The sequence below is a fragment of the Pseudoliparis swirei genome, chromosome 17, assembly GCF_029220125.1.
Source record: "Pseudoliparis swirei isolate HS2019 ecotype Mariana Trench chromosome 17, NWPU_hadal_v1, whole genome shotgun sequence".
Taxonomy (NCBI): Eukaryota; Metazoa; Chordata; class Actinopteri; order Perciformes; family Liparidae; genus Pseudoliparis; species Pseudoliparis swirei.
In genome coordinates this window covers 21,540,223-21,563,785 of record NC_079404.1, presented here as the reverse complement: position 1 = coordinate 21,563,785, position 23,563 = coordinate 21,540,223, and the positions used below count along the sequence as shown (strand labels likewise).

General features: G+C 44.8%; 1 protein-coding gene across 2 annotated transcripts in view; it reads right to left on the bottom strand.

Moving 5' to 3' along the window:
* Nucleotides 1-15,695, bottom strand: part of atrnl1a (attractin-like 1a) — a 239,394-nt gene extending 223,699 nt beyond the window's left edge. Inside the window, exon 1 of one of the 2 annotated variants that reach the window (XM_056435010.1) lies at nucleotides 14,944-15,695. In XM_056435010.1, coding sequence (XP_056290985.1) covers nucleotides 14,944-15,203 — 260 coding nt within the window. In that variant the 5' untranslated portion in view covers nucleotides 15,204-15,695. The remainder of the gene's footprint in view (nucleotides 1-14,943) is intronic. The other variant, XM_056435011.1, reaches the window with a different exon arrangement.
* Between the last annotated feature and the right edge of the window lie 7,868 nt (nucleotides 15,696-23,563).

Below are 23,563 nucleotides of genomic sequence, written 5' to 3'. Positions count from 1 at the left end.
CCAGTGTGTGTTACGGGGCCGCTGTCGACTGAAATCACGATCCCATGTTGTCATATTCTGGGATGGTTTCCTGTACTGTGTAATCACACACACACACACACACTCACACACTCACACCACCCAACGTGAGCACGCTAATCCTCGCATTCTCCACCCGGCGCACATGCCACCGCCTCCTCGTACGTCACAGCTGTCCCGTTAACACGACCGCCGCCGGAAAACAGAGCGGCGGTAAAGGTCGAGGAGGGGGGGAGGAGGGAGGGGGGGAGGGGAGGGGGGGCAAGGATGATCTCTTCCCATGGTGATGTAGCTCTACCGTGAGGAGTGCCACCTCCTTGTTGTGTCTTGTGCCAGAGCAGCCTCCACTGGAAAAATGACCGTCAAAGGCGGAATGACCGCCCCCCCACCGAGAGGAGAGGGAGGAGCGCCTCTGGCTGGAAAATAATAAAAAGCATACATGAAACAAGGCTTCAGGCTAAGCCCAGCAGTGGGGGTCTTCAGAGACCCGCCTCTATATATAACTTTGTGTTTTCCATGAAAACTCACTTTTATTCATCAAATAAATTGCTAAATGAATATAAAATATAGTCAAGACATTGAGGAGGTTAGAAATAATGATTTTTATTGTATATATTAAAGTTGTTCTTCAAACTTGTGACTCAAAGGAAGGCCAGTTTTATAGCTTCTCTCACCAGCATAACTGTTTTCAGCTGCGCTCACATAAAAAGGGTTTTCAAGGGTTTTATACCCCTCCGCTAGTCTTCTAAGGCGATAACACAACGTACCACGAGAACACTGGAGATGGGCCTCTACACACCTCTGTAGAGACTTCATTAAACACCAGAGAACAGTCATTTATCACATTAACTATGTAGAGAGAGTATTTATGATTAATTTAATGTTATCTTCATTGATAAAAAAAACAGTGCTTTCCTTTGAAAAATAAGGACATTTATAAGTGACCCTGAACTTTTGAATTGTATTATAATTAGTTTAAGCACTGCTGTTTTCTTTAGTTTGCATCCGTGCTTACAGCCAGCTGCATGGAGTTGCCCCCGAGTCCTGAAGGACATCCATGTAGCGAATGGGCCGGCGTGGAGGAGATGGAAAGCACCTCTTTAAAGCATTACTCATCCAGCGCGTAGCGGCTAGATACAGGAAACTAGGAACGGCTTCAATAACTCCGCTCTGACTGTCATGCGCCTTTGGATTTAGTTTGTTTATTTTTAAGCCCCAAGTCCAATTAAAATATGGATTTTAGTTTATTGTTTATTTACAAAACAAATCAGAGTGTTCCTCTATTGGGAATAATGGTGTGCATTGTTCAATGTCCTCTGGTGCATGATCACAAGGAATCACACACACACACACACACACACACACACACACACACACACACACACACACACACACACACACACACACACACACACACACACACACACACACACACACACACACACACACACACACACACACACACACACACACACACACACACACACACGTTATGAAACACACACACACCTCTTCTTGGGTTTTAAAGATGTCGCATCCTGTAACATTGGAGGCCATATGCAGATTTGTTTCGATGAAATCCGGCGCATTCTGATTGGTAGAAGCTGATTATTGACGACACAGTCCCGCCTCTCTCACCTTATTGCTTGAATCCCCAGAACCTTTTCCGATGTCTCCTCCGGGGGCAGTCCACATGTTTCCAGGCTTCGCAGGTGTATAAAACCGCCGAGCAGAAGAAGCGGCCTTTCACGAGGCGTAGCTACTGGCGCCCTGAACTTGCACCGCCTGGCAGGAAGTGACACGACGCCGACTGCGCAGCTGCAGACGCAGTGTGTGTAATAAACGAGAGTAGCAGATAGATGTGGAACTGTTCATGACTTTTCCATCACTTATTCTCCTCAGATACTCTCTAAACACACCCACACACACACACTGATATGAGAGGGGTGGGGATGAAGAGAGAAAGGGGATACGATATGCTATAAAGGAAAAGAACCCGCATGCTGTGGGGGCCGCTTCGGCGTTTTCTTGAGTCGTGGCCCCCCTAAAAACGTGTTCTGCGAGGTCACCGCGACCTTCAGGTCCGACCCGCCAGCTTCTCACCGCTTACACACCTCGAAATCCCACAGGGGACGTGAGGAGAGCGTTCCTTGACAATACCTCGCTCACAGAAATGGGAGGGAGGGTGGGGGTACGTGAGGTCACGGTGACGCTTTGACCGCCGAAATCCAATCGCTCCGTCTCACTCGAAAGTGGAGTTGGACCCCGTGTGCCGAAGCGCGGAGGCGTCCACCAGAGAGCGCGGGGCAAACAGGACATGAACACAAATAACCCGGGACCGTAAACACACCCGCCCGCCACGTGGAGATACAAACACGCACACACTCAAAAACGAACACACACACACACACACTCAAAAACAAACACACACACACTCAAAAACGAACACACACACACTCAAAAACAAACACACACACAAGAAGACAAAGAAATACAAAGAAAGAAGAAAGCAAATAAATGAGAAGCCGAGAACTAGCGCTGTGCTTCAGCGATGAAATCACTAATAGTGAGAAAAAACAGTTTGGGAACACGGCTTTCGCTGCGGTGGATCACAGGAAAAGCAATTTTGTGTGTGTGTGTGTAAAATGGTTGATTTATTCTGGGACAGATGAAGATATGGGAGGAGGAGGAAGAGGAAAGAAACAGGAGGGAGGGTCTGAATCCAAAGAGAAGCTCCCGCCAAGAAAATAACGCCGGCTTCAGCAAAGATCCAGAGGATCAACTCCACAGTCAGCAATCAGGAGCCTGAACACACACACACACACACACACACACACCATGTGTTTCTGGGGTTGCTGAGCAACCGACAGCTTGGTTAAAGCTCATGTGGGAGGACAGAGCACACACACACACACCTCGCTTTGAGTTTCGAAACTCAATACTTTGTGTTTACTTTTACGCCACAATAAAAGCCTTCAAGGAACATTTAACATTTGAAAGGCTTTTCTCTCAGGTCTAAATGTCGTTGGATTAGCAGGTGAAAAGTTGCACACTGGTGTGTGTGTGTGTAGTGTGAATGTGTGTATGTATGTTTATGTGTGAGGTGTGTATGTATGTTTAATGTGTGTGCGTGTGAGAGGGTGTGTGTATGTATGTTTATGTGTTAATGTCGTGTGAGGAAGTGTGTGTATGTATGTTTATGTGTGTGTTTGTGTGTGTGAGAGTGTGTGGCTGTATGTATGTGTTTATGTGTGTGTTTGTGTGTGTGTGAAAGTGTGTATGTATGTTTAAGGCGGAATGACCGCCCCCCCCCCCACCGAGAGGAGAGGGAGGAGCGCCTCTGGCTGGAAAATAATAAAAAGCATGCATGAAACAAGGCTTCAGGCTAAGCCCAGCAGTGGGGGTCTTCAGAGACCCGCCTCTATATATATATATATATATACACTGTATATATAGTTCAAAAGTTTGGGGTCACCCAGACAACTTTGTGTTTTCCATGAAAACTCACTTTTATTCATCAAATAAATTGCAAAATGAATATAAAATATAGTCAAGACATTGAGGAGGTTAGAAATAATGATTTTTATTGTAAATATTAAAGTTGTTCTTCAAACTTGTGTCTCAAAGGAAGGCCAGTTTTATAGCTTCTCTCACCAGCATAACTGTTTTCAGCTGCGCTCACATAAAAAGGGTTTTATACCCCTCCGCTAGTCTTCTAAGGCGATAACACAACGTACCACTAGAACACTGGAGATGGGCCTCTACACACCTCTGTAGAGACTTCATTAAACACCAGAGAAGAGTCATTTATCACATTAACTATGTAGAGAGAGTATTTATGATTAATTTAATGTTATCTTCATTGATAAAAAAAACAGTGCTTTCCTTTGAAAAATAAGGACATTTATAAGTGACCCTGAACTTTTGAATTGTATTATAATTAGTTTAAGCACTGCTGTTTTATTTTAGTTTTGCATCCGTTAGCTACAGCTGCATGGAGTTGCCCCCCCCCCCCCCCCCGAGTCCTGAAGGACATCCATGTAGCGAATGGGCCGGCGTGGAGGAGATGGAAAGCACCTCTTTAAAGCATTACTCATCCAGCGCAGCGGCTAGATAGGAAACTAGGAACGGCTTCAATAACTCCGCTCTGACTGTCCGCCGCGCCTTTGGATTTATTTATTTATTTTAAGCCCCAAGTCCAATTAAAATATGGATTTATTTATTATTTATTTACAAAACAAATCAGGGGAGTGTTCCCTCTATTGGGAATAATGGTGTGCATTGTTCAATGTCCCTCTGGTGCACTTGATCTAAGGAATCACACACACACACACACACACACACACACACACACACACACACACACACACACACACACACACACACACACACACACACACACACACACACACACACACACACACACACACACACACACACACACACACACACACACACACACACACACACACCTCTTCTTTTGGGTTTTTAAAGATGTCGCATCCTGTAACATTGGAGGCCATATGCAGATTTGTTTCGATGAAATCAAGCATTCTGATTGGTCGGCTGATTATTAACGACAAAGTCCCGCCTCTCTCACCTTATTGCTTGAATACGAACCTTTTCCGATGTCTCCTCCGGGGGCCGTCCACATGTTTTGCTTCGCAGGTGTATAAAACCCGCCGAGCAGAAGAAGCGACGCTGCGGCGAACGCGCCGCCCTGAACGCACCGCCGCCTGGCAGGAAGTGACACGACGCGACTGCGCAGCTGCAGACGCAGTGTGTGTAATAAACGAGAGTAGCAGATGAATGTGGAACTGTTCATGACTTTCCATCACTTATTCTCCTCAGATACTCTCTCAAACACACCCACACACACTGATATGAGAGGGGTGGGGATGAAGAGAAAGGGGTACGATATGCTATAAAGGAAAAGAACCCGCATGCTGTGGGGGCCGCTCGGCGTTTTCTTGAGTCGTGGCCCCCCCCCCAAAAAAACGTGTTCTGCGAGGTCACCGCGACCTTCAGGTCCGACCGCCAGCTTCTCATCGCTTCATACCTCGAAATCCCCACAGGGGACGTGAGGAGAGCGTTCCTGAAATACCTCGCTCACGAGAAATGGGAGGGAGGGTGGGGGGCACGTGAGGTCACGGTGACCTTTGACCGCCGAAATCCAATCGCTCCGTCCTCGAGTGGAGTTGGACCCGTGTGCCGAAGCGCGGAGGCGTCCACCAGAGAGCGCGGGGCAAACAGGACATGAACACAAATAACCCGGGACCGTAAACACACCCGCCCGCCACGTGGAGATACAAACACACACACGCACACACTCAAAAACAAACACACACACACACTCAAAAACAAACACACACACACAAGAAGACAAAGAAATACAAAGAAAGAAGAAAGCAAATAAATGAGAAGCCGAGCCAGCGCATGCTTCAGCGATGAAATCACTTGTGAGAAAAACAGTTTGGGAACACGGCTTTCGCTGGGTGGATCACAGGAAAAGCAATTTTGTGTGTGTGTGTGTGTGCGTGTGTTGATTTATTGGGACAGATGAAGATATGGGAGGAGGAGGAAGAGTGAAAGAAACAGGGAGGGAGGGTCTGAATCCAAAGAGAAGCTCCCGCCAAGAAAATAACGCCGGCTTCAGCAAAGATCCAGAGGATCAACTCCACAGTCAGCAATCAGAACCTGAACACACACACACACACACACGCACATGTGTTTCTGGGGTTGCTGAGCAACCGACAGCTTGGTTAAAGCTCATGGGAGGACAGAAGCACACACACACACACCTCGCTTTGAGTTTCGAAAACTCAATACTTTGTGTTTGCTCGCCACAATAAAAGCCTTCAAGGAACATTTAACATTTGAAAGGCTTTTCTCTCAGGTCTGTCGTTGGATTGGCAGGTGAAAAGTTGCGCACAGGTGTGTGTGTGTGAGTGTGAATGTGTGTGTATGTATGTTTATGTGTGAGAGGGTGTGTGTGTATGTATGTTTATGTGTGTGCGTGTGAGAGGGTGTGTGTATGTATGTTTATGTGTGTGCGTGTGAGAGGGTGTGTGTATGTATGTTTATGTGTATGTGTGTGAGAGTGTGTGTATGTATGTTTATGTGTGTGTTTGTGTGTGTGAAAGAGTGTGTGTGTATGTATGTGTTTATGTGTGTGTTTGTGTGTGTGTGAGAGAGTGTGTGTGTATGTATGTTTATGTGTGTGTGTGTGAGTGTGTGCGTATGTTTATGTGTGTGTGTGTGTGAGAGTGTGTGTGTATGTATGTTTATGTGTGTGTGTGTGTGTGTGTGTGTATGTATGTTTATGTGTGTGTGTGTGTGTGTGTGTGTATGTATGTTTATGTGTGTGTGTGTGAGAGAGTGAGAGAGTGTGTGTGTATGTGTGTGTGTGTGTATGTTTATGTGTGTGTGTGTGTGTGTGTGTGTGTATGTATGTTTATGTGTGTGTATGTGTGTGTGAGAGTGTGTGTGTATGTATGTATGTGTGTGTGTGTGTGTGTGTGTATGTATGTTTATGTGTGTGTGTGAGAGTGTGTGTGTATGTATGTTTATGTGTGTGAGTGTGTGCGTATGTTTATGTGTGTGTGTGTGTGTGTGTGTGTGTGTATGTATGTGTGTGTGTGTGTGTGTATGTATGTGTGTGTGTGTGTGTGTGTGTATGTATTTATGTGTGTGTGTGTGTGTGTGTGTATGTATGTTTATGTGTGTGTGTGTATGTACGTGTTTATGTATGTGTGTGTGTGTGTGTATGTATGTGTGTGTGTGTGTGTGTATGTATATGGATGTGTGTGTGTGTGTGTATGTGTATGTGTGTGTGTGTGTGTGTGTGTATGTATGTGTGTGTGTGTGTGTGTATTTATGTGTGTGTGTGTGTGTATGTATGTTTATGTGTGTGTGTGTGTGTGTAGATGTTTCTCAATACTTGACTTGCAGGGATTCATTTTTTTTTTTTTAAGAAAGAAAGGGAAATCCGAGTTAAAAATAGTCCAAATTAGTGATCGGGCCAAATGTGGGCAACTAATAAGAGACCAAAGAACTGACCGATGCTCCACTGAAGGTGAGAAACGGCAGCATGGGTCATTTTACCTGCACACACAAAAAAAGGGTCTGGTTTGAGAGTCTTGAGGAGCCAGTCGGGTCCATGTCGGCCCCCAGACCTCAGTTACAGGTGGACTCAAAAAACACAGGTTTTTTTGTTGGTATTGCGCGTTCGTTTTCCTCGGTCGCTCTCTCGTGGATTTCAATTCTTTGAAGGAATCAACAAAAAATTAATCAAATTACCCCCGACCCCCCCCCCCCCCAAAAAAGAAATTAAGAAAATGAAACCCGATCTCTCGGCTTGACCCCCACGGACTTAAATGAGCCGTATTCAATCCTCCGTGACGCTCCAATGGAAGACGTCTTGCATCGACACTTGTGTGTAATGACCCCGTGATGGAGGGATGCTCCACTCCCCCCCCCCCCCCACACACACTAATCTGATCACCGTACGAGTAGCAAAAGGAGGTGAATGGAGAGCGTCGTGTCCGACGTCCAAATGAGTATCGATCCTTACGAGACGGAGATTGAATGTGCGGGCTGGACGCGTTCGCTGATCGAGCGCCTGGAAACAAGCGGCGATTGAGTTTTTTGTTGTTGAGTGGGTGAGCGGTGCGGACATTGAACACGCGCAAAAAAATAGAAATGCCGAGGCAACTTCCTGCTCCCTAGTCGGGGACCTCTTGGTCTCCTCGAGGTCTTTTGGTCCCCTGAGGATGATTCCTCACGGCCTCGGGTCACAACCAAGAAAATAACTTGAGGAAAATAACCCCAAATCCCAGGAGGAGGAAGTCTTCCGATTGAACTTCGACATGAAGGTTCTCCAGCGGTCAGCAAAGTGGAGGACGAGGGGTACGCTTGATCTCGGTTTTCTGGCGAGAGACAGGGTGCCGCGTGGACTTTTTTTGCATACTGCGTTCGACATATTATGTATCGGGTCAACACATTCCGGCATCTTTCTGGCCTACTAAATAACGTAGAACGTCAGATTGGTGGGCTTCGAGTCACGTAACACACCCACCAGTCCAACTGTGTGTGTGTGTGTGTGTGTGTGTTGCCCTTGCGCTCATCATAGCTTGGATTAACACACACTGGACAGATGGCCATCCCATACTCCCCCCCCCCCCCTTCCCCCTCCCAAGCTTTCTCAGACACACACAACTGCGGTGGCAACTTCAGTCCACAAGCTGAGTCATCACTACACACTGCCTGAGGCTTTAACACAGATAATCACACACACACACACACACACACACATGTCACCGATCACGCCAACTTCAATGTGATCCACGTTTGAGGATTACAATACTTTTATGTGGCTGTATTTTCAGAGCGTGCATTACACTTTTTATTTATTTTTTTCAGTCCACTTGGTCTCATCCAACTAAAAATCGTAAAAAGCTTTATTCCCCGATGAGCTCAACCCATCGAGTCTTGGGTAGTCTTGGACGGATCCAGGTCCCAATTGGTGGATTTAACAATAATAAGCTTAAAGCTCGAATAACAAAAGTTTCGTTAGTATTTTAAACTAAACCTAAATACATTTAGAGAATCCACTGATAAATACGTCCGTCTGAGAGGCAAAAAAAACTGTTTCGTTCATCGACGAGAAAGACTAGATTTGAATTTCCTTTTTTCTCCATCTGTAATCAATTATCACGATCAAGGTCCTTTTTCTTCTTTCTTCTTTCTCCAGAACTTCTTTGTGCATCTCTGTCGGCGAATAATGCCGAAAAAATGTTTGATCTGCGAGAGTTCATTACGCAGCGGCCTCCGGCGTTTTGTTTTTTAACGTGCTGCCTGCACTTTGCATGCAGCACACAAAGTGAGATTAACGTGGAGCTTTGTATTCGAGGGGAAAAAAACTGCGGCGCGTAGATTCAGTCCGATGTGCCGCATTAGGCGGTGTTTGATGTCGGAAGCTGCCGGATGCTCTCTGAGGTCGGTCCACGGCTTCCTCTCCGAGGTTGATCGAGGACAAACCTCGGAGGATTCTACATGAATATATATTTTTTTATAAATGTATGTATATATATATACAAAAATATATATTTTTATATGAAAATATATATATGTATATATATACAAAAATATATATTTTTATATGAAAATATATATATGTATATATAAATATTTTTATATAAATAAATATACACAAATATATATTTTTATATAGAAATATATATTCTTAAATATATATAACATATATATATTTAAAAATATATATATATACATTGTTATTGTTATTTATTTTTTATTAAATATTATTTGCCAGTAATTTTTAGGTAAGCACATATAAATGTTTTTCCATCCCTGGTACTTTTGCTCTTGTATCCAGCTCAAGTTAGACTGCAACAATAACAACTTCATTTGGTTTAAATTCATTAAACTGGCTGAAGTTTCCCAAAGTTGAGAAGGTCGGAGGTCGTTTCAGGACATTGTAAAAGGGCCAAGACCTTTAATCCAACACCACAGCCTGGAGATGACATCACTTCTCCGACCAACAGTCGGTGTCTCTTGTCCTAACAAAGCTCCTTTCATCAATATTATTATTATTTTTTCAACCAATGACTTTAAACAACTCTGTGAAAAGTGTTTATTGTATGAAACTAGAATTACCAGCAGCTGCTCAGCCCTCCTGAGCCTCTTGAAGACCGTCGCTCTGGTTCTGCTCTCATCAACCCTTGTGAATTTTACATTGTTGAGCAATGGACCAATAAAAACCGTCCAAGTGCCAAAATTCAAGGACAATTATATTTATTTATTTATTTCCCCCCTTTTTTTCTTAAAACGTACCAAATGCATGTTGTGTTGTTAATGCGAGGAACAAGCAGGACGTTGTTTAGTCTGGACAAAGAGAGCAAGAGAGGAGGAGGAGGAGGATGAAGAGGAGGAGAGAACGCCATCAGAAACCAAAAAGGGGGTGAGACTGCAGATGGGTAAAAACTCCACGCCGCACCAAGACCTGAAATCAATACACAAACAGAATCACTCCCGACTTCTGCTTTATTGGATCTGTGTGGAGAGCAGATACATAAAAGGTGAAATTGAAACACACACACACACACACACCCCTACACACACACACACACACACCACGTCAGCATCATCGCAGCGTGCATCGGTTTGGACAGGATGTCACTGTGTGTGTGTGTGTGTGTGTGTGTGTGTGTGTGTGTGTGTGTGTATGAGATACTACTGTGTGTGTGTGTCTGTGTGTGTGTGTATGAGATACTACTGTGTGTGTGGGGGGGGGTGTTTCTGTATGTATATAAGATACAACTGTGTGTTTATATATATGATATACTAGGGTGTGAGTGTGTATGTCTATGAGATACTACTGTTTATCTGTGTGTATATGAGATACTACTGTGTGTGTGTGTGTGTGTGTGTCTGTGTGTATATGAGATACTACTGTGTGTGTGTGTGTCTGTGTGTATATGAGATACTACTGTGTATGTGTGTGTGTGTGTGTGTATATGAGATACTACTGTGTGTGTGTCTGTGTGCGTGTGTGTGTATATGAGATACTACTGTGTGTGTGTGTGTGCGTGTGTGTGTGTATATGAGATACTACTGTGTGTGTGTGTGTATATGAGATACTACTGTGTGTGTGTGTGTGTGTATATGAGATACTACTGTGTGTGTGTGTGTGTGTGTGTGTGTGTGTATGTAAGATACTACGGTGTGTGTGTGTGTGTTTGAGATACTACGGAGTGTGTGTGTATGAGATACTACTGACTGTGTGTATGTGTCTGTGTGTGTGTGTGTGTGCATGTAAGATACTACTGTGTGTGTGTGTGTGCGTGTGTATATGAGTTACTACTGTGTGTGTGTGTGTGTGTGTATATGAGTTACTACTGTGTGTGTGTGTGTGTGTGTGTGTGTAAGATACTACTGTGTGTGTGTGTGTGTGTGTGTGTGTGTATGTAAGATACTACGGTGTGTGTATGTGTGTGTGTGTGTGGTATTTGGACACAAATATTTTTTTCCCCACAATATTTGTTGTTGACGGGCAGATTTCATCCCGCTCACAATCCCCCAAAACAAGAAGCGGCGGGTTTTTTTCCATACGGATTACCGCGTGGTTTATAATAAACCAAGCTTAATACGAGGGCGTGTTTTCATAAAATAAATTTAAAAAGGACAGATGACGACAGACTGAACATTCAGGTCCAGATGTCCAGCACGCCGTCCGGGTCCGACACACGGGACGCATCCACGATGGTTTCCGGTGGCCAACCAGAGACAAGCTATAAAACAGGCCGATTCAATATATTTTAAAAAACAGACATGTTTACACGTAAATATATATATATTAGGGGTGTGAAATGATTACAATTTTTAATCAGATTAATCACAGGTTTCTGTGGATTAATCACATATATACATTCAGGGTTTTTCCTGGGTCAAAATGGGTCTTCGGTGCTCCAAAAGAGATGTGTGATCAGCAGCTGGCCGCTCGGTCCATTCACGCACCTCACAGTTGCGTATTGATCAGACAAGAAGACACGCTTATCAACTCCAGTGTTTCCCCTATTATAACAGGGGGGGATCTCCACCCCCCCCCGTCAACAATTCTCGGCTCGCGGGGGGGGGGGTGCAAGTGAGTTTTTTTTCGTCCGGATGTGCGCGTAACAAGCCGGCATCCGAGCTCTGCGGCGCGCGAGACGGAGATCGGAGTCGTGTTAACGCGACACGTAGAGACAGAATGACATGCTGCTGGAGAGACGACCAACAACAGACGGATTGGAAGCTCATTCTGCGCATGCGTTAAAAAAAAAAAACTAGTTAAACCTGTAATTGAATTAACGCGTTATTTTTCACAGCACTAATATATATATAAATAAATACATATATTTAAACATATATTTATTCATATAAACATATATGTATATATATATAGGTGTATATATATATAAATATATAGATAAACAAACATATATATATGTTTTGCCTTTTCAGGCACATCATTATCGTCAGTATACAGGAGTTATAGGTGCGTCTTCGATATTGACTCGAATGCTATTTAGAGCTGCCAGTTGTTATAACTCTGCACAATGCAACCAACAGCCAATCAAAATCCATCCAGACCGAGTTACACCGCGAGCGACGGAGGCAGGAGGCCTCGGCGCAGGACAAGGCATCGTTCACCTTGGTGATGTCATCGAGGTTAAAACAAACAAGCGTCGAGAGTCCATCGCTTGAGGCTTTTCCCATTGCTGCTGCGTTGCATCTTTTGCCGTTACTCGTGATATTCAACCTCTAAAAACGTGGCGCCCGGCTAAGCGCCGTCAGACCTCATTTCAGCTCGATAAGGCGAATTAAAACAGATCACAAATCAGGGAAGGACACGCTCAAAGCAAATGTTGCCACACATTAAGAAAACGTTCAGGAGGTGTGTGAGTGGAGTGTGTGTTTTACACACTAAGAGCATCAAGTAGCGTGAAAACACAACGGACTGTCTTTGAGAATTGAGCCGACGCATCTCAAGACGATTTTCCAGCAATCGATGAAATGTGCCTGTGACCATGCATGTGTGTGTGTGTGTGTGTGTGTGTGTGTGTGTGTGTGTGTGTGTGTGTGTGTACCACTCGGTATTAATGGACGATAATGAGGCCGTGACAAGCAGGGGAAAGCGTGTCCAGCGTCTTGTCGTGCCTCCGCAGCCTCGTTTCTCCCTCCACAACAATCACATTGACTGGAAGATCGATACGACTCTCCAGAGAGGAAGTGCCAGACCTTTAAAGTCAGGTTAAGGCTGAGGTGATTGTGAAAAGGTAATGTTTAGCGGCCCTCTCTGGAATGGAGGACAGAAAATCACTTGAGTAGAAATAAATAACTGCATTAATAAATACAGGAATAAAAAAGTAAATGCTTGAATAAAATGTAGAAATAAATGAATAAATACAGGAATAAATAAATAAATGCTTTAAAACATTTATAAATAAATAAATACAGGAATAAATAAATCTAAGTTATATCTAAACAGGACATATATTTATTTATATATATATATCTAAGCATTTTTCTACGTATTCCGGTATTTTATTTATTCATACATTTATTTAAGCATGTAGTTATTTACTCCTGTATTAATTTCTACATTTTTTAAGCATTTATATATTTATTCCTGTATTTATTCATGCATTTATTTATACATTTATTTAAGCAATTTTTTTTTATTACTGTATTTATTTATACATTTAATAATTTATTTATTTATTCCTGTATTTATTGAGGCATTTATTTAAGCATTTATTTATTTATTCTGTATTTATTCATGCATTTATTTATACTTATGTCATTTTCTGTCTCCATACTCTGGAGTGTATGAGGGGCGATTAATGCGATTAATTCAAACTCTTATGTATTGTGCTGTTTTTTTCATGTCTACCTGACCAGGGACTCTAGTTCAAAGCTAACTAATCTGCAAAAAAAGTCATCATTATCATCTCTCAAAATGCAGTATGGTCTATGCAGCCCAAATTAAAGGACGTCCCTAAAATAAAACCGCCCACTAAACCAAAAAAAGGTTCACATGAAATACTGTGAAGCATTTTTTTAAATGTTCCTTCATGAAAAGCTAAAAACGCAAAATCGTACCAAACGCCAGAAACTGAGAGAAATTGAAAACTTTGTAGTTCTTAACTTTACGGCTGCGCAATTTATTTTAGAAAAACACAGTTGACACAGTTATCATTTTAATGGTTTTCAATCCAATAATGATGATAAAAGACACCGAAACGATCAATCCCCCCCCACCCACCCCACCCAGGACATTACAAATTATAGTGCACGTCCAATATCAGTCCAAATGAGTTCAGACCTTCTAAAAAGACACAAAGACAAACTCTTAAAGCTACAAACAACCCACAATGCAACAGGGTTAGACAAGCGCACTCTCCGTAAAAAAAGGTTGTTGTGCAATATCTTAGATTAAAAGGTTTCTAGAAAACAGCAATATTTCATATTCAGGAAAACACGTGACCTTCTGATATAATCTAGTTGAAATATGTTTACTCAGTTTATCGAATTGCAATAATTTGGACATTGCCATGAGATTTGCAATATTTAAAAAAGGAATGATCTGGTCTCTGTACTCAAGTCTGTCAATCAGGTGATCGTGAATTTACCCAGCATGCATTGGAGGATGCACCAGAGATTCGACCAGTGGAAATCATGTCAATGCAAATGTGGTTGAAATTTATGTTTTTTTAAAATAGAGAAACCAAAATGTGATCAACTCAACTCAGAGGAGAGAGAAACGTGGAAGGAAACATTCACCATTTAATTTTTAAAGAGCGCCTGCCTCGTCCGGGCCGTGCGTGGAACTCCGAAGGGACCGTCGCCAAGCAGCAGACCGCCGACTCGGCATTAAAATGACATCATGTCATACTTAGGAAAAGTGTTGAATTGCGCACTCACACACACACACAAAGAAATAAAAAAGTTTTAGGGCAGCGGCCCCCAAACCTATTTTGGTGACCTTTCACGTGACCTTCTGACAGCGGCACAGACGGATGTATTCTGTGATTTCAAAATAAAACACCTTTCTGACCTTTTTCATTCATACATTCTTTGAGGTTGTGGACCGCTGGTTTAGGGTTGATCTGTGTGTCACTCTGGCACTAATGGCCCTTCATACATCTGGTAAGAGAGCCAACTCACATCTTTAAGACTACAACAAATACACAGATGAATCTAGTCATCTACTTATTCACTCACAAAAACAAATATCCAAAAATGAGAAGATGGATATGAGGCTATAATTAATAAAGAGGTGCCTCCATCCACCAATAACAACCTGACAGGTGACTGAGATGTAAAACTCCTCGGCATGTGTGCCAAAACAAATAGCCGACTTACTTGAACCGGCCCTGGCAGTGCTGACACTGGTCCCCGACCCACCCGTGGTCGCACGCGCAGGTCCCGTTGATGCACCGTCCCGACAGGCAGTTCTTCTCGCACGACTTGGAGGAGGAGGAAGATGAGGAGGAGGAAGAGGCGGCTTCCGCGTGAAGCACGAGGTGAAGCATCACGAGTACTCCCAGGTATGTCATGAAGGCGGCGCTCCTCCTTTTGGCCGTCCAGGTGCACAGAGGCACCCCCCCGCCGACAGCCTCCATGATGGACGCGGTGGTGGTGTCACCTTTACGCTGCCAGGTGACCGGTTGTCATCAGCGGGGGTCGAGGAGGAAAGTATCCGACCCGTGACGCCGGGGGAGCGGCGTGGAGAAAGCTGCGGCACCGGAAACTTTGATGGAAACAGTTAAAAAAAAAGAAACACAACGTATCCGTTCGCAGCAACACACACACACACATGTAACCCTCCTCCGGTTACGCGCTCTGCGGCGCGTGCCCCCGGCAAATCTTCCAGGTAACTTCCACACCGTGGTGAGGGATCCGATGTAAACACCGTGACCGGGGAGGGGGGGTAATCCCGGCTGTAATCCTCGGAGATGAAACAAGGAAACGTCGGAGCTCCAGTGAACGCAACGCGCGCGCGCGCTGCTGCTGCTGCCACGCTCTCCGGGGGGTGGAGGGGGGGTGGGGTGGTATATTTCCCTCCCAGACAAAGACGCGTGTCCTCGGCTCCGGGTGTCGTTGTCTCGTCGGGATGCGACAGCCGCGGAGGAGGCTCTGTGCTTTCTCTCGCGCGCGCTCCTGCTCTCTCTCTCTCTCTCTCTCTCTCCGCTGCTCCACAGCTGGTTTGTGACGAGGGGAAACTCCTGCAACAAAAGCCCCGCGAGCATGAGCAGTGCGGCCGCGCGCGGTTAAAGGGGCAGTGCCCGCGGAGCGTCAGAGGAGACGACGTGCGTGCCGCGGGCTCGGACCGCGCGCGAGACAAAAAACAGTGACAGTGTCGTCGTCTCCAGCCGCAGGCACGCGCTCCGGACGTCTCCGATTGGCTGTTTACACTTAAAGCACATATAGTATGTGTGTGTGTGTGTGTGTGTGTGTGTGTGTTCAGGAACATTCAGACCGGCGCGCCTAATTACTTGCTGTATATCCGTATCTCACTTTGAAGGCTTTTAAAGACAACAAAAAGATATTATTTGGAGCCCATTATCTGCATCTGTGTCCCAACCCCCCCCCCCCCCCCCCCCACGAGGGACAATCCGTCGAGCCAGAGGAGAGGACGATCTAATCCGCAAAAAAGGGGCGCGATGTCCCCACGCTGCGGGGCCACCGAGACAACCGCGAAATCATCGACTAGACGTCGAGTTGAGGAAATAAAGCGGCCAACGAGATTCAAGCGGGACCAAATCAGATCAAATGTGGCATGAATGAGCTTTATTAAAAGCAAGTTGTTTTTAATGACATCACCCAATTGCTCCAAAGAAAATCCCCTCGACTTCCTGCAGGGGGCGTCACCGGGACGTTTGGGGATTTTCACCACATTTGGGTCCGACGACGAAATCGAAAGTGTCATTTCTTAAATATTTTCTATAGCGATGCGCCAATTTATGTTTTCTATATATTCAAAATGAAACTAAAGTACTCGGGTCAAACTCCACTGAGAATAACCACCAAATCTCCAGGTATAGAAGATGTTGAGCCTCTTCTTTGCTTGTTTGGGTTTTACGGTACATTCATGTACTTCCCAGGAGCTGGAGACAAGCCCAGAGGTCAAAGGTCACATTTGACCTACACGATCACAAACGTGGTGTTGGATGCTTTATCTGCGTGGATTCGTATCGCTATGTAGCTCGCTAACACATTAGCCACGCCCACAACTGCCAGACGCCACACACCTCATGACACATTCAGCTCACATCATTGTCTACGTACACACGCTGTGAGCGCCGTCATTACCACGACGACCACGATGACTACCTGTGTGTGGTGCAACGGGCAGTGTGCAATTTATTGTGTAATGGAAGCCCATGTGCATGTGCTTTAAGCACCATGTGTGTGTGTGTGTGTGTTGGCGACATCCTGTGTATGTAAGATATGAATGTGTTATTTACCAGCCTGCAGACGCTGCGCTGCATGTTTCTTCGGGGGCGATAAAGCCAAACTCATCTTTTTCTTATCGCACCAAATCCACAGGTGTCCAATTTAAAAGTTATTGAAACTGGGTCCAGATAATCTGCTGTTCATGAGACACGTGATGAGGAAATCATTGTATTTATATTTTGTGGGATGAGGCCCGTCTAAATGGGTTGTTTTGCATTTGCCCTTTAAAAAAAAGAAAATTGCTCCGGTTGAATTCGGGCAAATGGAACTGCTCCACATGGTGCGGCCCGGCCTGATGGTACAGTCGGAGACGGGGGTGCACGCCGCAGAGTATCGGTCACTGGGATGAACATGAAATAGGTGCTTTAGGAGGAAAGAAAAAAAGATGAATGAGACGGATTCTATTTTAGGGTTTTGTTACTCGAGTGACAATATTTAAATATTTCATCTCCACTTTTTTGTTTTTTAAATGAGGAGTCATCCAAACTCATTCCTGTCATTTATTTTAATAGTTCCCAACTTGTTCTCCTGTGAAATTATATAATTATATTATATTTTTCAGCCAGGTACCCCCTGACCAGTGCAAAGAATTGTAGGTTGAATAAAAGATGTAGTACATAGCATTTTAAATATAATATAGAATATACACAAAAATCACTTTTTATTTCACACTTTTATTTTACTGAATTGAATTTATGAAATAACTATTTTCAAAGGCTTTTTTTTAATGGATGCTCATTTTAAATATATTTAAAACAAATCTCACGTACCCCCTAGAGCGCCTTCACGTACCCCCTAGAGGACCTTCAAATACCCTAGAGGACCTTCACGTACCCCTAGAGGGCCTTCACGTACCCCTAGAGGGCCTTCACGTACCCCTAGAGGACCTTCACGTACCCCTAGAGGGCCTTCACGTACCCCTAGAGGACCTTCACGTACCCCTAGAGGGCCTTCACGTACCCTAGAGGGCCTTCACGTACCCCCTAGAGGGCCTTCACGTACCCCTAGAGGGCCTTCACGTACCCCTAGAGGGCCTTCACGTACCCCTAGAGGACCTTCACGTACCCCTAGAGGACCTTCACGTACCCTAGAGGACCTTCACGTACCCCTAGAGGACCTTCACATACCCCTAGAGGGCCTTCACGCACCCCTAGAGGACCTTCACGCACCCTAGAGGACCTTCACGCACCCGAGAGGGCCTTCACGCACCCCTAGAGGGCCTTCACGCACCCCAGAGGACCTTCACGCACCCCTAGAGGGCCTTCACGCACCCCTAGAGGACCTTCAAATACCCCTAGAGGGCCTTCACGCACCCCTAGAGGGCCTTCACGCACCCCTAGAGTGCCTTCACGTACCCCTAGAGGACCTTCATGTACCCCTAGAGGGCCTTCACGTACCCCCTAGAGGGCCTTCACGTACCCCTAGAGGGCCTTCACGTACCCCCCAGAGGACCTTCACGTACCCCCTAGAGGGCCTTCACGTACCCCTAGAGGACCTTCAAATACCCCCTAGAGGGCCTTCACGTACCCCCTAGAGGGCCTTCACGTACCCCTAGAGGGCCTTCACGTACCCCCTAGAGGACCTTCATGTACCCCTTAGAGGGCCTTCACGTACCCCCTAGAGGGCCTTCACGTACCCCCCAGAGGACCTTCACGTACCCCCTAGAGGGCCTTCACGTACCCCTAGAGGACCTTCAAATACCCCCTAGAAGGCCTTCACGTACCCCCTAGAGGGTCTTCACATACCCCCTAGAAGGCCTTCACATACCCCCTAGAAGGCCTTCACATACCCCCTAGAGGGCCTTCACGTACCCCCTAGAGGGTCTTCACATACCCCCTAGAGGACCTTCACGTACCCCCTGGAGGGCCTTCACGTACCCCCTAGAGGGCCTTCAAGTACCCCCTAGAGGGCCTTCACGTACCCCCTAGAGGACCTTCACGTACCCCCCCTGGAGGACCTTCACGTACCCCCTGGAGGGCCTTCACGTACCCCCTAGAGGGCCTTCAAGTACCCCTAGAGGGCCTTCACGTACCCCCTAGAGGGCCTTCACGTACCCCCCAGAGGGCCTTCACGTACCCCCTAGAGGGCCTTCACGTACCCCCTAGAGGGCCTTCACGTACCCCTAGAGGGCCTTCACGTACCCCTAGAGGGCCTTCACGTACCCCCCCTGGAGGGCCTTCACGTACCCCCTAGAGGGCCTTCACGTACACGTATACCCCCATTTGAGAACCACTCATGTAATGCCCCCCCCCCCCCCCCCAGACAGCGTTTTGGCTGCCTACACTTTCTGGAGGAAACAGCTGGTTGTATTGCCGCTCTTCCTCCTCTGGCTCCTCCCCCTCCTGGGACACGCAGCGCTGCACACACCTTGCTGCTGCTGACACACACACTTCTTCCTTTGCCCCAATTTCACACACTCTTCTATCAACGAGACCATCTGCCTCGCCTCAGAGAGAGAGGAGCGTTTATCAAACGTCTCCAGACGGCAACGCTGATCTGGCCTCTTGTAAGATAAATGACGAGGTCAAGGTCAATGTTCATGGACTACCTGATGGGTCAGGAGGTACACACGGAACAATGCGGGTTCTGAAATGGTTCTTTAAAAGGCTTTGTGCTTCTATGAAGAGCCATCACCTACTGAAGAATCATTTTTTTTCTTCCATTTGAGACACCTTTATAGGTTCTATGAAGAAGACTTTAAGGATATGGTTCTTGAAAGAACCCTGGTTTGAAAGGTTCTCTGTGGAACCACAAATGGTTCTTTAAAGAACCCTGGTTTGAAAGTGCTTTGAGACACTTTTGTAGGTTCTTTGTAGAACTCTTTAAGGATACGGTTCTTGAAAGAACCCTGGTTTGAAAGGTTCTCTGTGGAACCACAAATGGTTCTTTAAAGAACCCTGGTTTGAAAGTTCTTTGAGACACTTTTGTAGGTTCTTTGTAGAACTCTTTAAGGAAATGGTTCTTTAAAGAACCCTGGTGTGAAAGGTTCTCTATGGAATCAGAAATGGTGCCTTCAAGAACCATTTTTGGAAGGTTCTTTGAGACCCTTTAAGAGGTTCTTTGAGGAACTCTTTAGCAAATGGTTCTTTAAAGAACCCTGGTTTGAAAGGTTCTCTGTGGAACCACAAATGGTTCTTTAAAGAACCCTGGTTTGAAAGGTTCTCTGTGGAACCACAAATGGTTCTTTAAAGAACCCTGGTTTGAAGGTTCTTTGGGAACCACAAATGGTTCTTTAAAGAACCCTGGTTTGAAGGTTCTTTGGGAACCACAAATGGTTCTTTAAAGAACCCTGGTTTGAAGGTTCTTTGAGATACTTTCATAGGTTCTTTGTAGAACTCTTTAAGGAAATGGTTCTTTAAAGAACCCTGGTGTGAAAGGTTCTCTGTGGAACCAGAAATGGTGCCTTCAAGAACCATTTTTGGAAGGTTCTTTGAGACACTTTAAGAGGTTCTTTGAGGAATTCTTAAGCAAATGGTTCTTTAAAGAACCCTGGTTTGAAAGGTTCTTTGTAGACCCAGAAATGGTGCCTTAAAGAATTGTTTTTGAAGGTTCTATGAGACACCTTTATAGGTTCTTTGAAGAACTCTTTAAGGAAATGGTTCTTTAGAGAACCCTGGTGTCCGTCTCTGCTGGTCATCAAACTCCTGTCCACCTGTTGCTCTTCATCGTTTCCGCCTCCGTGAACCAATCGGCTGGCTCCAAAGCACCGAGGGACGAATAACGGTTGGCGTTGACCCCCTCCCGGCGGGGAATTGGTTGGGCTCGTTGTTATTCCTGCTGCTTGAGATGAATTCTATTATAGATCGTTTTTGAATCTCGAGGGCCGGAGTAGGAATATTGATTGGCTTACACAAAGAGCCCACTGAGGGGGGAAAGGAAAAGAAAATAACTAATATTGATTTTTGACAGCTTGTTTATAATTCAATGGCGGAATAACTAACTGCTCCGGGGGGGGGGAGAAAAGGAGGATTATGAGGATATGAAAGCGCATGCAGCGGTACATGGGATGCCGTTGGGTTTCTACTCATCATCTTTCCGTCCACGCTCATATTAATACCGTCCACTGCCAGCTGTGTGTGCAGATGTGCCATAAAACATTGAGTGGAGGCCGGGAATCGTATGATTTTGCGGCCATTTTACTGAGACAGCTACACACACACACACACACACACACACACACACACACACACACACACACACACACACACACACACACACACACACACGTAGAGAGAGTGCATGCAGAGAGTTAGTGGATGGCAGAGAGAGGAGAATTGAATGAGCCTTGGGGAAAAAGATTATAAAAGATTATAATGTATGGCTGATGTTTGGCGCCCCCTGGTGGTGTAAAGGTGCTAATGCACTATTACAACATAACTGTCAGTTCCCTCAAGGTTATTGTGAAATCTCAGAAAGAAAGAAGTGAACTTTAAATATATTTGTTCATATATTTGACGGTCGTTGTCGGTTTGATGATTTAAAATTAAACGGATGATAAATGAAGGACAAGGAGGAAGTGGATTTTAATAGTGATTAAAATGTGTTCAAAGTTTTTTTTTAAAGTCACATTAAATGTATCTATTGGTGCCATTTGATGCACAGTCCCGAACAAATACAAATCCATAATGTTTTACATTTTTAAGGGGGGTGAAATACTTTAAAATATATGTTTATACCTTCATAAATATACAAACTCTGAATATACTATTTTTAAAAATGTGTTAAATTAATAAAAAAGATATGATTAATATTGATTAATATATAATATGATGATTGCTTGGTAAAATGGATGTTAATGTTGTCCAATGCACGTCTTGTGTGTGTGAGTGTGTGTGTGTGTGTCTGTGTGTGTGTGTGTACTTGATAACTGGTATCTTTTTGGTTATCTTTAAAGTTGTATGTTTGAAAAATTCTAATGTCTATTTTATATTAAAAGAAATGTGAGAACGTTGCAGCTGAAATCAATTCAAACGATTAATGATCATGTATTTTCATTAAAAACAGAAATAAAATGAAAAGGCTTCTGAAGGTAACTATTTGGGAAAGATAATCGGTCATTCCATTTTAGTTTGTTTTTTTCTCCCTGAACTTTGACCCGTTTTCTTTTCATTTCCGCAGCGACTGAAAGTGGAAAATAAATAAATGTTCCTTTCAAGATGTATCTTCCTGCAGCCACATGGATGATACTGCTGTTACCACGGTAACCGTGGTGATGACGGTTACAGCCTGACCCCGTCTCCGGCTGCCGAGCCCTGGCCGTCAGATTTAAAGCAAGCCGAGAGGAGACAGAGAGGTGAGAGTGGGGTGAGACGGGAGGGGAGAGAGGGGTGAGACGGGAGGGGACAGAGAGGGGTGAGACGGGAGAGGGGAGACAGGAGGAGAGAGAGGGGGAGAAAGAGGTTAGACGGGTGCGAAAGGAGGGGAGAGAGGGATGAGAGGGGAAAGAAGGGAAGAGAGGGGTGAGACGGCTGAGGGGGGAGGGCTCACGTGAGGTGGCAGCGCATGACGTTAGCCGGCACCAGAAGATTTTTTAAAATTATTTTATTTGGTTTATGTTAAATTTTATGATGCAAATATATATTAATTTAGTTGAGTTCATATATGTTTTGAATCCAAAATATGTTGTGTAAAAATATGTGTGTGTGTGTGTGCGTGTACTAAAATATGACCTTTCTTGACCCGATATATTTTTCTTTTTGCAGCTGCTCTGGAGTCGGTTAAAGCCTGTACTAGCAGCCGGTCACCAGCAGGGGGCAGCAGTGGTGACGGTGTGAAACATGCTGGGTCTCACCTCCGGGGCGTGACGTCACACATGTTTGTTTTCTTTATAGTTATTAAAAATCATCAGAAATCGATCACTTTCTGACCTCAACCCCTTTTGATTGGGATGATTTTGAACTCGGGGATTTTCCAAAGATATCTTGGCTCATATTTACCACAATCTTTTTTCGTTTAAAATGTAGTTAATATGCAATAAAGGATCCTTGAATCCGTGTAAAACTTTTTGGTGAAAGCTCAAATTCAGAGCAAAATTGTGCAAACTGATTTAAGAGGTACGTTTTTATTATTTTGTATGTTTCGATGAATTATGTTTTGATACACACACAGATACATGCACACACACACACACACACACACACACACAGACAACATGACGCATGTGGCTAATAGATAGTCCTGATGTGACTTTGCAATCATCTCTGAATTCCATGCATGCCTCACGTGTCACAATGGTCTCATAACGCAAAGGTCTCTTTCTTTTCCTATTTGGTACTTTGGCATTTATTAAGCGGATGAATGAGCTTTTATTTATGAATGAGCATCATTCACGGGCTTAAAAAGAAAATCAGAAAAATGCACTTCACACCTGTTTTTCTGCATTTCCTACAGCACACACACACACACACACAAAAGAAAAAAGGCTGAGGCGGTGTCCAACCCTGCACGCGCTTCTCTCCAGCTCCACCTGGGGCGGATAAGAAGAGCCCTCCCCCCTCTCTCCTCCTCTCCTCCTCTCTCCTCCTCT